The sequence below is a fragment of the Cyanistes caeruleus genome, chromosome 5 (genome assembly GCF_971803275.1).
Source record: "Cyanistes caeruleus chromosome 5, bCyaCae1.hap1.1, whole genome shotgun sequence".
Classification (NCBI taxonomy): domain Eukaryota; kingdom Metazoa; phylum Chordata; class Aves; order Passeriformes; family Paridae; genus Cyanistes; species Cyanistes caeruleus.
The window spans coordinates 81398300-81411163 of record NC_141705.1 but is presented as its reverse complement, the minus strand read 5'-3'; the positions used below and the strand labels follow the sequence as shown (position 1 = coordinate 81411163).

At 47.5% G+C, this 12864-nt stretch overlaps 2 protein-coding genes across 2 annotated transcripts in view; one reads left to right on the top strand and one right to left on the bottom strand.

The window, feature by feature from the left end:
* CCNI (cyclin I) overlaps window positions 1-7714 on the bottom strand; it is a 32428-nt gene extending 24714 nt beyond the window's left edge. Inside the window, exon 1 of the mRNA XM_086890792.1 lies at window positions 6199-7714. The gene's annotated coding sequence lies outside the window, so the exon portion shown is untranslated. The remainder of the gene's footprint in view (window positions 1-6198) is intronic.
* On the top strand, window positions 7330-12790 carry CCNG2 (cyclin G2). Its single transcript, XM_086890795.1, has 7 exons — window positions 7330-8233; window positions 9199-9336; window positions 10110-10360; window positions 10494-10572; window positions 10654-10752; window positions 11864-12069; window positions 12575-12790. The coding sequence occupies exons 1-7, from the start codon at window positions 8123-8125 to the stop codon at window positions 12705-12707; spliced, it is 1017 nt and encodes a 338-aa protein (XP_086746921.1). The 5' UTR covers window positions 7330-8122; the 3' UTR covers window positions 12708-12790.
* Window positions 12791-12864: the final 74 nt, after the last annotated feature.

Genomic DNA, 12864 nt, shown 5'->3' with positions numbered 1-12864 from the left:
GAGTTCAAATCTGCGTGCACACTGGCAGACTCAGAGCAAGGGTAGCTTCACCTTCGTGTCAGGCAGGTTGTGAGGCGACATTAAAATGGTTTGTAAAGCATTTGAATATCCCAAGGGGCTGGAAACATGCGAGCTAAAAATACAAATAGCTACTGTTTTGGGTCCAGCTGGTCAAGCTCCCCCTGTGAGAGAGCAAGTCCAGTTATCCCTATAGTTATCACTGTGTTTGTGCTTTGACTCCTGCCTTTACATAACTTATCTAACTCGTTGCTAACCTGTGATCCTTCAAGTAGCAAGCCAGCTTTGATCAGCCTAGAGGAGATGGTGTTGGTTTAAAAACCAAAACTTAAAAAAAAAAAATAGAAACAAGGGAAACAGACTCTGAGGATTTCTCGGTTTCCCAGAAGCTGAGGAGAAAGTTAAACTCCGTTTCCTTTGTGAGAGGGGTGGTTTGCAAATGTTGGATGTTGGGGAAAGCAGCAGAAGGAAACAAGGAGAACCCTAAAACCATGTTTTATGGTGAAATTACCTAACAAGGCTCTGCTCAGCTTCCAGGGAGTAAGTGCTTGTCAAGGAAAAATTACCAACACAAAGCAGTTGTCCCAGAGGAATGAAATGGGTTTGAACACTGAACTGTCTCATCTCTGTGAAAACTCAACTATACAAAATCACAAGTAGCTTTAGGAAAACCTTACCCTTTTTTTTGTGTGTTGAATCAATCGATGGGATGCTGATTTTCCCAGTAAGGAATGTGGAAATCAGTATATACAAATTATTAGGCTGTTCCACCTTATGAGTACATCAGCTCTGCTTGTTCCTACAGGCAATAATTAGCTGCCCTTTGAAAAAAAAAAAAATTTAAAAAAAAAAATAACCCAGTATTCCTGAAGAATGTGGCAAAGGAAAAAAGGAAACTAGATGCAGTCTCCTTCATTTCTTTGAGCTTAAACATAGCTTTCCAGTGCAGCTGTTAAAGAAGGCTGCTGACTTTAGAAACCATCCTCAGTGGAATGACAGGAGTGTCAGCTCGAGTGGAACATCTCCACGGCCTCACAGGACTTTGTGTAGCTGTTCCCACCCTGCTCTTCCTAACAGCAGGAATTTAAATTATTTACTAGGAAAACAAACTCTTCTCTTTGAGCTGCACAAGATTCTCTTCCTATCTGTTCCCAGCATGGAGCTTCTCAAAACACCAAGACACAGTTCTGCTTTCATCCAGAACAGTGAAATATGTGCTCACATTTAGCAAATGAAGCACCTCTTTCACCTCACTCAGTGATTAATTCTGAGAGGGAAACTGCAGACACTAAATTAACCTTTTTACCTGATTTAGTTTTACTAAATAAACAGCCCCATAATGTAATTTTCTCAACCAGAGCTGCTATTTTCTGCCATGTGCTTTGCTATTTGGAACGTGCTCTGCTCCAGCTCTATTTCATTTAACTTGGTGACAGTAATATCTTCAGACTGTCCCCTTCACCCTGGGGATCCCACCAGTAAATCCATCCTTCTTCCTAGAAAATAGATTTTTAGTTGGAAAAGCGTGTCACAACATGCAAGAACACCAACAGGGGTGTGAATGTGCCTCCTCCTCAGCAGCTTTCCCACTTTTACCTTTTTAGTGTTGACAGAGTGGTGTCATGGAATACAGGTGTTCTTCCATCTCTCCCTTTCCAAAACATAACGAATTCCTTTATTTTCTCCATTGTTAAAAGGCAGTTTAAAGGCTGTGGCTATGCTTTACTGTAGACATCAATATTGGACATTTTGTGTGCTGGGGCATGGATATCAGCACTGTAGGAGTTTATAACCCTGCAAAAAAACCCCCCAAAAAACTCAGTGTTGCTGTGATGTTTGTAGGTATACCTTTTCCAATGGATAATTTGCCCTTTTCTTTGTGGATCAGGCTCACATTCCCTGCCAGTGCATCTGAGAAAGTCTATCTGAATTATTTCCTCTGGCAAGCAGCAAGAGCGTGTGAGTGAAACGTGCCTGGATGCTGTATCTTAAGACAGAACTATGCTGGAAATGTTCCTGCAGCTGTTCCTTGGGAAACATCTGTGGTGCTGGGTGTGGGAATTCGTGCATCTCCATTCACCCTTCACGGAGCACTTTGTCTTGTGAAACAGAGGTATGAATTATTGGGGAATAAGAGCAGGCCACTATGCGCCAGTGGATGTGAAATGACTAAAGGTTGTCATTTGGACAGCAAGGGGGGATATGGGATATTCCTTACTGGCACGGGGATAAGGACAGCAGATTCCACAAGACTTCCAGAATTCCAGCTGCCAGTTATTTCAGTGGGAATAACCAATCCACTAGGCTGAAACTGTTCTCATTTACAGTTGGGAAAAACCTTTATCTGTGATAGTCTGAATTGTTTGATTAAGAGAAGAATACACCAGCTGACGCCGTCTCATAATTAGCGATTATACCTATGGAAAGTATAGAAGACGCTGTCCCAAGATTTCAGTTGTAGCAAAAGAAGAATAGAAGAATTTGAGACAGCCTGAGAAAGGAGCACTTTGTTAGATGGTTAAGAGACTTCTCATCTTTTATGGGAAATGGAATGTTAAATGGGAAAATAAGTGGAAAATCATAAACAAGAAATTACAGTATCCAGTCCTTGTAGCTAAATGCTTCCTTGCAAATCATTTCACTCAGCAGTTGCCTAGTTCTACAGGCAGGAAGGTGACTGCCTTTCTTTTTTTTCTTGGTTTAACTTTTAATGACTAATTTAAATTCCATTTATGCAGAATCCCTGTGATTTTGAAAACGCCTCCTGAAATTATGCACAACCACCTTTCTAAAAAAAAAAACCCCAAAAAACCAACAAATCTTTCCAAAGCCTTAAGTTCAACACTGCCTAGAATTATCCTGTCAATTAAATAAAAGAACCCACTTAAAGTGAGTGACAAAAATATATAGTGAATTAAATGCTCCTTCCACTAACAAATGGTTATTAAAGGAGGTCTATGAGCAAACTGCAGGTTCTGTGGTCATGCTTCGACAAGCACGAGGCTATTGAAACACACAGCTGCCTTTCAGACAATTTAACATGCACTGAAGGCAAATTATTGCCATTTGATGTCTTTCTCTTGGCTCTGGAAGGTTCCCTGTGCCGCAGTGGGAACGGAGCTGGGGCTGCTGTTGGAGTGCTGCCTGCACAAGGTGGGTATGTGCATCTGGAGTGATGGGCTAAAAGAGGCAGGGAGTTGTATTTTATTAGGCCTGAAGATGCAGGATTTCTGACAGCAGCTGGAGTGGGAACCGCTGAGGACTAAAACAAAGGGTACCTGTATTCACCCCCCACAGAAATCATGAATAATTGTAGTCACCCGGCAAGTTGTGACATTTCTCACAGATTTGGGGTCTTTGCTGCTTCCTTCCTTTTCCTCAGTGACCAGAGAGTGGAGTTTGATTGAGGTGGGGCAGCTAAAACCCACCAGCAATAAAACTGCAGATATTCTTGCCGTGGCCCTGGTGAAGTCACTGGGAGTGCCTTCCTCAGTGCTGTCTTTAAGCGAGGGTTTGCGCTGGGGGCAAGGCTCCTCCTTCCTCTTCTGCTGCCAGATCCATTTCCAAACCCTCCAAAATGAGATTTGATCAGACTAAAAAAAATAGGTTGCACTGGACTCTTGCTGTTTGCTCCTGAGTGCTCTCTAGATCTTTCCAGCTCTGTGTGTGGAGAGAGGCCTCCATGACAACACAGGCAGAACATTGGGTTCAGCACAGAGCCAGCTCATTCTGCAGCCTTTTCCTTCTGCTCTGTCAGCATCAGGGATCATGGAATTCCGTGGTCCCCAACGTGGTACACATGGGCTCGCTCAGAGACGTGAAATAATAGGCAGGGGCCTGTCCCTGGTGTTATTTCTGGAACAGGATCCCTTTGTGTCAGTGAAAATTCTCAGTGAAGACTTGGAATTTCCTTCAAGAATCGGGGTTTTAGCACTGCATGCCATTTAATTTTTAGCTGTGCTTCACAAGTTTTATGCCAGCTACTGGGAATAAGAACATTGTCTAAGCAAGAAACTGTTTCCCAGTAGATTTTTGGACTTCCCTTTTTTAGTAAACTCATCTTGGGAGTCTTGTCTCAGGATTGTGGTACAGCTCTGCTGGTACAGGGGTTCTTGTATACATAAGGCAGCTTTTATTTTCAGTAAGCAAAGTATGTGCTATCAGTACATGGCAGATTTATTTAAATTAAAACAGAGATTCTGTCCTAAACTTACTAAGTTTCTGTTGATTTGTGTTTGGGTCATGTCAGCTCAAAATACTTTCTGCTCTGAGTTTCCCAAGCAAAAGCTCTGGGTTTCTCTTTTCTGCCCCCTGCCTTGCTTATCCCAGCAGCTGTTTAGAACTCGGGGTGTGGTCTGGGGGAGATGCACGGTCACTGCTCCTCTCTGGGTTTGTCCAGTGAATCTCTTCCCTCATACCAACCTCCATTTACACTTATCAGCATGCCCTGCTCTCCTTTGGTCTCACAGGCAGCAGGTGATAATTCTGAATAAATTCATTTGTCTGTGAATGCTGAACTCCATTTCCAGGAGCACCAGGTGAGAGGTGTGGAATTACACTCCTCTGGGCAGACAGGAGCTGGACCAGTGGGAACATTGCTCCCATGGCTACTGGAGGATCAAATGCCACTTCCCTTCAGCGGCTGCTGTCTGCGGAACAAGGTTTAAACTCTGACAGGTTTATGAATCATTTCATCTCCTAGACTCGTTCCCTCCCCAAGGGCCTGGTGAGGGGAAGCCCAAGGAACGCTTTTGATAGCTTTTATCCCCAAGGCATGGTCTTGAAGCAACAGAATATGTAAATTGTTTCTCAGTGTGTGTACACATGGAGCCTTGATATTTGGAGCCTTGGTTTGTGTTTTCTAATATGTGTATTTTGTATAAAAATACCCCTCTGTGATTTCTGCCTTCCAGGTGTCAGCGCTGCTGCTGTCCTCCATACCTGAATAACAGGCCAGCAGCGGGGCACTCGGATTAATTAGCAGCTGTAAAACGTGTGGAGCTCTTTGGCTAAGTGGTTCAAGGGAGCTGTTGTTCCAAGTGACCCCTGTTTTTCTTCCATGAGTGTCCAGAGTGGGCAGACAATGCTTGTGTCTGGAGCGTTAATTACTCTGTGTCCCTTAATCACCATGGTTTGTAATCCTATTTCCGTGTGGAAATCCACATGCCACAGGGCCCAATCAACACCTCTGTGTCATCCCCTGCCGGTTCAATACACAGCTCTTAGCCATCCAGAGCCATTCCCGAGCCTTTGGGCATGCCTGGACAAGTTTTGCCAGGCCATATTGGAAGATGGTTTAGCAAGGCTGGTTTAAATAATCCCCCTTTAATAGGATGTGCATCTTTGGGTCCCCCCCAAAGAGTGTCAGGAAGGAATTGCTGCTCTGTAAAACACAGCACGTTACAGAAGAGGTGAGCTGTGTTTCCTCAGAATGCGGGAAACGCTTCTCATTCTCCCCCCGCATTCACACTTCCCCGAATCCCAAATAAGTGCCACATTGAAAGAAAATTATTCCTTGCATAAGGGAAAAAAAATAGAGAACAACAGCAGATTTTGTCCGCTGACCTCACCGTGACTCCTCCTCTGCCCACAACGCTCCATTGTTCTGCCAGGTCCAGACAGCACAGGGAGCGGACTCATTTTCCCTGGTTTTAATCCCAAAGCTACAGTCCATCACTTATATTAAGGATCCTTGAGGGTTGGTTGTTTTGCTTTTTTTCTTGATCCTACTGAGCAGTTTTCAACAAGTGAGTTAATACTGAGGAACAAAGATGGGGCAGGGATCCCTCTCTCCTAACCTGGGAAGGGAGCCACTCTGATAAGAGATTCCTCCCCTCAGGCCACACGAGATATGAAGGATAATTTTTCAGAGTGTTCCATTAGGTTTAAATTAGGAAAGGGAAAAGCATGTATGTGTTCAAGCAGGTATCTGGATTGATGCTTTTGGAGCTGTCATGCTCTGTGCTTACAAAACGAACCTTTTTTGTTCTTTTAGGTAAACTGGAACATGTGTTCCACTCTGTGCTTTCCTACAGCACCTGGAGGAGGAACAATATCCACACTCCAGATCTGTGATGGCAAGACACACTTCGGAATGCGGGGAAGAAAAGAAGGGAGCAACCACTGAGAGGATTTGAATACCAGAGACTGGAGCTGAGAGACTCATCCCGTAAACATTACCTGAATGATGTCACTGCACGGAGCTGGCTGGAGGTCGGTTCCATTAACAGCAGTTGTTCAAACTGGAGCAGATCCATGCCTGAAACAGCTTTTATCCTCCCCAGAAATCACTCAGCATGCCAGCTCGTTCACTGTGGGATAGGAGGGACACTCAGGTGTATATGCTGGGAGCTCCGGCCCACGTCAGGAATACCCTGGGGAAAAGTCGTGCGTGTTTATGGCAATCTCCGAGTCCTTGGCATCAAAATAAACTTGAGGAAAGTGTTGGCCGTCATCACTGGCATTGCAGACAGGGACTGTGCCTCGAAATAGAGCTTGGCAGAGCTCAGCACTGATGATGGCTCGGTGGAGAAGGCGGATTTGCTTTTCCAGCCTGTGACATTTGATAAACATTTTCTGTTTATTGGAGCTGCGGAACCTCAACAGATCAAACCAGGCACTAATCTTACAAGTCCCCTCCCGAGATTTTTGTCTCCAGTGTGTACACACATCCGACCGCTGCAGTTTGCATTTGTCCTGGGACGTTTATCCCTTCGTGTTTGTCCACGAGCACATTGGAAGAGCCCCACAAATCCTCCAAGCAATGATTTATTTTGTTTTATCTGGTCCCGAGGCCTCCATTAAGCTGAGAAGCCTTCTGATGCAGACTTTGACTTAGGGGGTTGATCCACCACCTCCTTCCTGACCCACTGGGCCTTGCATTCATTCCACGGGAAGGGAAGCTTGGAAGTGCACATCCCAAAACCACTGCCAACACTGGGCTTCCCAGAAATCTCTTGGTCTGAAGGAGGACACAGAGGGGTTCTAAATCCAGACGGGTGTTTGGAACCCTCAAGGAATAGCATCAGGAGGGTCCCGCAGAGAGTTTGACCCCGCGGGGGCTGTGCATCCTCAGGCTGCTCCAGTCAGGTCAGCGTTCATCTTTACCCTATATCGGGACACGGGAGCGCCGAGGGACAGGCGGTTTGAGGACACGGGAAGGGTGTGGGGACACGGGAGCACCGAGCGACAGGAGGTGTGGGGACACGGGAGCGCTGTGGGACAGGAGGTGCGGGGACACGGGAGCGCTGTGGGATTGAGGGTGTCCGCCGCTTCCGTCCCCCCTCTCCGCCATCGCCTCAGGGCGCGCGCGCACGGGCCCGTCACGGTTGCCAGGGCCCGGAGCAGTGGGCGGGGCGGAGGCAGAACTCGTTTGGCCAATCAGAGCAGACCCGGCCGCGATCGGCGGCCAATCACCGATGGTAAACAACACGCCCCCTGGCTGGGCGGGGAGGGGGGCGGGGCGAGCGGCGCCGCCGGCCAATCAGCGGCTGGGAAGCGCGGGCCAATCCGAGCGCGGGAGGGTTTGGGCGGTCTTTTCAAAACGGATGAGGCGCCCCTGGCGTCCCTTTAAAGGCGTGATGCGTCCTTCGCCGTGTCCCTCCGCGCGGCCTCGCCGCCCCGCCGCAGCGGCGCGGTGCCGCCCCGCTCCCCGCTGAGCTGGAGCTCTGCGAGCCGGCTGCGCCCCGTCCGGACCTCGGGGACCCGTCGGGGCACCGTCGGATCGCGCGGTTGAGGGGCGGACTATTTGACTTCCGTGCACCGCCTCACCGACGAGGATCGCTCCGCGCGGGACAACAGAAGCCGTGGGCGGGGACGCGGCGCCGCCATCTTGGAGAGGGGCCGAGGCCGGGGCGGAGGGGGAGCGGCTGGGGATGGTGCTGTGACGGTGCCGTGACTCCGCGCGGGGGTCCAGGCCGCCCTGCCTGGATGCGGGGTCAGCGGCCGAACCCACCCCTGTCCGCGCGGTGACGGGAGCCGGGCTCGCCTCCCCCTCCCCGAGCGGTGAGGGCCGCGGGGGGGGCCCGGTGTCCCCTCGCCCCCGGCCTGCCGGGCCCCTTTTGTTTCCCTGCTGCGGAGGGGAAGGAGGCAAAGGAAAGGGAAGATGAGCAGCGAAGCGCTGTGGCTTTTCAAGCAGCTGAACCTCCATCTGGAGCTGGAGGGGCGGTTCCAGCCCCGCGAGAAGGGACTCAGCCTCATCGAGGGCACCGCCGAGGTGGGTGAGGGCATCGGGGGGGGGGGGGGCTCTTCAGGGCAGAACTAAAATTTCAGAAATTCCGAAAATTCCGCCTAATGGAATTTGAAGTGAGTTAGCTGCGAGAAGTAAATTCTTTTCTCTGTATGGGCCGCTTGCCTTTTGTTTTGATTCTGCCTTCGTCTGTAGGTGTTAACGTTACATTATCCAAGGGCTGCTACCGGCAGGGCAAGCAAAATATTTCGGAGTTTGGTGTTGTTTAAGCTTAGACGAACACGGGAGCGAGAGGTTCTGTATTGTTTCTGTCAGGGGAGTTTCCTGCCGCTGCAGGGGAGGTGGGATGTCAGGCAGGTGAAAAAAAAAGAGGAACCACTGGCTTTTCATTGGCGGGGTCTGGGGAAATGAACCCAGAACCTCTCGGTTCTGAGCAGCAGAATATAAGTAGACCATAAACATCTCCACGTTAACGACCAAAGTTCCTTACAGAGTTCAGGGCCAGGCTTATTCTGGTGCCTTCGGGCGCTTGTGAGTTCTTTGGGAAGAGCCTTAATATTTAACAACAACAAAAAAAAGATATCCCCGAGATAAGTCTGCTTGTTTGTTGTGAAAGCAGAGCTGTTGTTTAAATATTGACATGCAAGGCAAAGAACTGTGTGGTCATTTCTAAGGTCAGGAGTCATTGTGTATGCCTGCACTTGGTAACTTAAAGAAGTCATAAATGTGTCTTAAAATAAGTAAGTTCAGAGTAGGAAATGAGGTTGCACCAGTGAGGCTCAGTACCTGGCTGTAATCTCTGAATCGTGGGTGTGATTTGAGTCCTAAGTGTCTAAATTTATTTTCTTTTCAAGTTAAGTGAAATAAAGTATTTAAGGAAAATAATTGGGTTTAGAGCTTTTGTTTGCTCTAAGTGAAAGACGATTTGGGGACTGAGGCATGGTGATTGCTGCTGCCACAGATTAATTCTGACTTTGCCTGTCTTGCCATAGAACGAAAACACTCTGTGTCCAAGACAGAGGAATGCCAAGGTGGAAGATCTTTGGAGCCTGACCAACTTCTTTGGATTTGCAACTGAAACGTTTGTTTTGGCTGTCAACATTCTGGACAGATTTTTGGCTCTTATGAAGGTATAAGTGTGGCTGTTGATTCATTCTGTGCATTCAGCAGCAGCTCTGAGGTCTCCTTTGTGAACCTGGAGTTGAGTGAAGTTTCCTTTTACCTGTAAAAACGAGTAGCAGCTTGATTTACTTCCTCTAATAAATCTGTGACCATCCCGTGTGTCTTCGAAAAGGGGAATTAAGGGAAACAAACCAACAAGTGTTAGAGATTGTTTGTGGGTACTCTGCTAAAGCTTAGCTTAGCCTAGGGACCAAGTGATCCTTTCCTGGTTGTTTCTATCGCATTTGTGCTGCTTTAAGGCAGGAAGCTTGGACCTAAACCAGTTCTTCATGATTAGATCAGCAGAAAAAAAACCAATTTGCATCAGTTCTCTGGTCTGGCTGTCCTTGAAGTGGCACAAAACATTAGGGTGGTAGAGGGGAGAGAAGAGCAGAGGCAGGAACAAGCCGTGGAGGGATGGGGCTGCCCGGAACAGGCTCAGACTGGATTTGTGTGGGCTTGTAAGCGAGGGTGGGCGAGCACTGCCGCTTGGAGGAGCAGGGAATTGCAGCTCTCGTCGCCATTTATTTGTGTTGTGGTGGGGAACAACCTGAGGAGCCTTGTGGGCTCTGCCAGCTGGGGTTTGCTCCAGCTGAAGTGATGGGTAAAACCTAAACACCAGATTTATGGAGATGAGCAAGTCTTTGGCTGTTGAACTGTGGGTATTCCAAGCACAGCTGCTGTTCAAGCTCAGTGTTGATGGGGGGGATGATGTGTTCATGGGGCTTGCTCTGGCTTTCAGGTGAAACCGAAGCATTTGTCTTGCATTGGAGTTTGCTGCATCCAGCTGGCCGCCCGTGTGGTGGAGGAGGAATGCAATATCCCATCTGCTCACGAGATCATCCGGATCAGCCAATGTAAATGCACTGTGTCCGACCTGAAACGGATGGAAAAGATAATTTCAGAAAAGTTGCACTTTGAATTTAAAGCTACTACTGCCTTAACCTTCTTGCACTTGTACCATACTATTGTACTCTGTCATACCTCAGAAAGGTGAGTTGGTGATGCTTTTTAATTCCCTCTGAAATGATTGCAGCCTTGGCTGTAGAGGAGGCAGCTCCTCGGTTTTTGCTTCCTGGTGAGGGAATGCCTGTTGATCCAGACCCTTCTTTTGGATGCCTCACAGGAAAGAAGTACTGAATCTGGACAAGTTGGAAGCACAGCTAAAAGCTTGCAACTGCCGTCTAGTCTTCTCTAAAGCAAAAGTGAGTAGGAGCAGCTGTTTGTAGCTACTGGGAAGGGTTGTGATGGCTGTGGTGCTGAGTGTTGTTCTCTGGTCCTTTTAGCCATCTGTCCTGGCCTTGTGCCTTCTCACTCTGGAAGTTCAGACGCTGAAATCTGTTGAGCTGTTGGAGATCCTTCTGCGTGTTCAAAAGCATTCAAAGGTGAGTGTTTGCAGGGGGGTGTTGTTTTGCCAGTTGTTTGGACTGGCACTGTTAATGGTGGGTGATGTTGCATTTAGGGGTTCCTTAAATGCAGCCCTAAATGTGTCCTTACAGGTTCTGTACGGCCGAAAGAAGCAGTTAAAAAACAAGCTTAAATGTATAAAAGCAGAGGAACTGCTGACCCAGTGTGTGTACAATGCAGGCAGCTGACTGAACTTTTACAGCTCTGGCTCTGTGTTCTGGAGAAACTTCCAGTCTGTTCTGTGACTGCTGGGCTGGTTATTCCTTTTTACCTGAATAATTAGACCTGAGGGAACGACTGGAGCTGTGTCAGGCTGGGTGTCAGGAAAAGGCTCTCCCCCCACCTGGGGGTCAGGCACTGACCAGGCTTCCCAGGGAATGGGCACAACACAGAGTCTGGCACAGCTCCAGGAGCATTTGGACAATGGCCTGGGGCACAGGGTGGAATTGGTGGCATTGTCCTGTGCAGGGCCAGGAGTTGAACTCCATAATGCGTGGATGCTTGTGGATCCCTTCCAGCTCAGGATATCCTATGAACTAAAATAGGTCTCATAGCCTCGAGCTGCGTGCTGCCTCTGTTGGTGGCCTAGAAGCAGTTTTTTGCTCTTGGAGTTAGACTGAACAGCCCCAGTTTCTTAAGGGAGGGAAGTAGTTCCTTCAAGTACAATATTATTTTATTTTAAAATGGTAGTTCCAATTTTTTTCTTCAATTTTCAAGTAGCTTAAAAAATTGTGCTTCCGCTTGAAAATGGAATTTTAAAAAATTTTTGTTCTGTTTTAAAGTAGAATAATCTTTGTTTCATTTCCTCTTTGCAAGCGATAATGAAAATGATAACAAGGACTGACTGGCACTGTCAACTTTACTCCACCTTAAACAGGGACTTGTCTGGAAGGTGTGTAGGAGTGGGTAGTTCACCTTCAAAAGCAACTCTGACAAAGGTATCACAGTTATGACTCACTTCTGCCTTGAGTGAGATGTTTTTTCCAGGTCTTTTCCAAGAAGGTGAAACCAAGGGATGAGTTATCCTTAGAACTCGTGTGTTACAGACTAACTAACTTCTGGGTTTTTGTTTTGGTGTTTTTTTTTCAGATAAGTGATAGTGACCTACTTTACTGGAGGGAACTGGTCTCCAAATGCCTGGCAGATTATTCTTCTCCTGAATGCTGCAAGCCTGATCACAAAAAACTAGTTTGGATTGTTTCGAGACGTACAGCCCAAAACCTGCAAAACAGTTACTACAGCGTTCCTGAGTTGCCAACGATCCCGGAGGGTGGATGTTTCAATGGGAGTGAGAGGTTGGTTAACACTTGGCTGCTTAATTTGTTGGGAATTCTCCTTTTCCTGTAGTGCTCATGGCAACTCTGTACAGCTACAGCTTAATCACTGCTGCTTGGGGAAAGAAAAAAGTGCTAGCTCTGAGAATATTGATGGGCTTGGAATATGTCTTGAGCACATGGAAAGAAGGGGGAAATGTCATTGTGGTGTTCAGACGTACCTGGCCGGGTGGGGGGAGGCACTGCTGGGTTGAAGGCAGGAAGGGTTGCGAAGGTTTTCAGTCTCCTGAGGGAATTGATGTTCAGCGTCTGGAACACTGGCTTCTTGATTGGTAGGGTGGTGCTGACATCAGGGAAGTTGTGCCTTGTTAGGATTTCAGCTTGAGGAGCCTTGAGGTGCATTTAGATGTGGGATGTTGCTATGAGGAACAGAAAAGTGTGCAAGCAACCCCAGGATTGAGGAGTACTTGGCCACTTTGAAGGGATTGTGCTTTGTTAAAATTACCTTTCCCACTGTTCCTTCTAGTGAAGACTCCTGTGAAGACATGAGCAGCGGGGAAGAAAGCCTTAGCAGTTCTCCTCCGAGTGATCTGGAAGGCACCTTCTTCTTTGACCTCAAACCTAAACCCAAGTGGCAAACTCTCAGCTGTCGGTCTTAGCACTGAGTCGGGATTGTACTAGGTTGAAGTTTTGAATGCACCACAGAGTCTTTTGGCAATAATAAATGAGGTGGTAATCTGTATACTGTATTAAGGCAAAACTTGCTGTGGTATATCAATGCTTTGAATGCCTGCCTTGGTTTTTTTGTTGTTGTAA

Bases quoted from the DNA above. Each gene is read 5' to 3' on its own strand.
- CCNG2 (XM_086890795.1), top strand. From the start codon at position 8,123: ATGAGCAGCGAAGCGCTGTGGCTTTTCAAGCAGCTGAACCTCCATCTG. The intron at 8,234-9,198 runs GTGGGTGAGGGC...GTCTTGCCATAG, and splicing joins TCATCGAGGGCACCGCCGAG to AACGAAAACACTCTGTGTCC. The intron at 9,337-10,109 runs GTATAAGTGTGG...TCTGGCTTTCAG, and splicing joins GATTTTTGGCTCTTATGAAG to GTGAAACCGAAGCATTTGTC.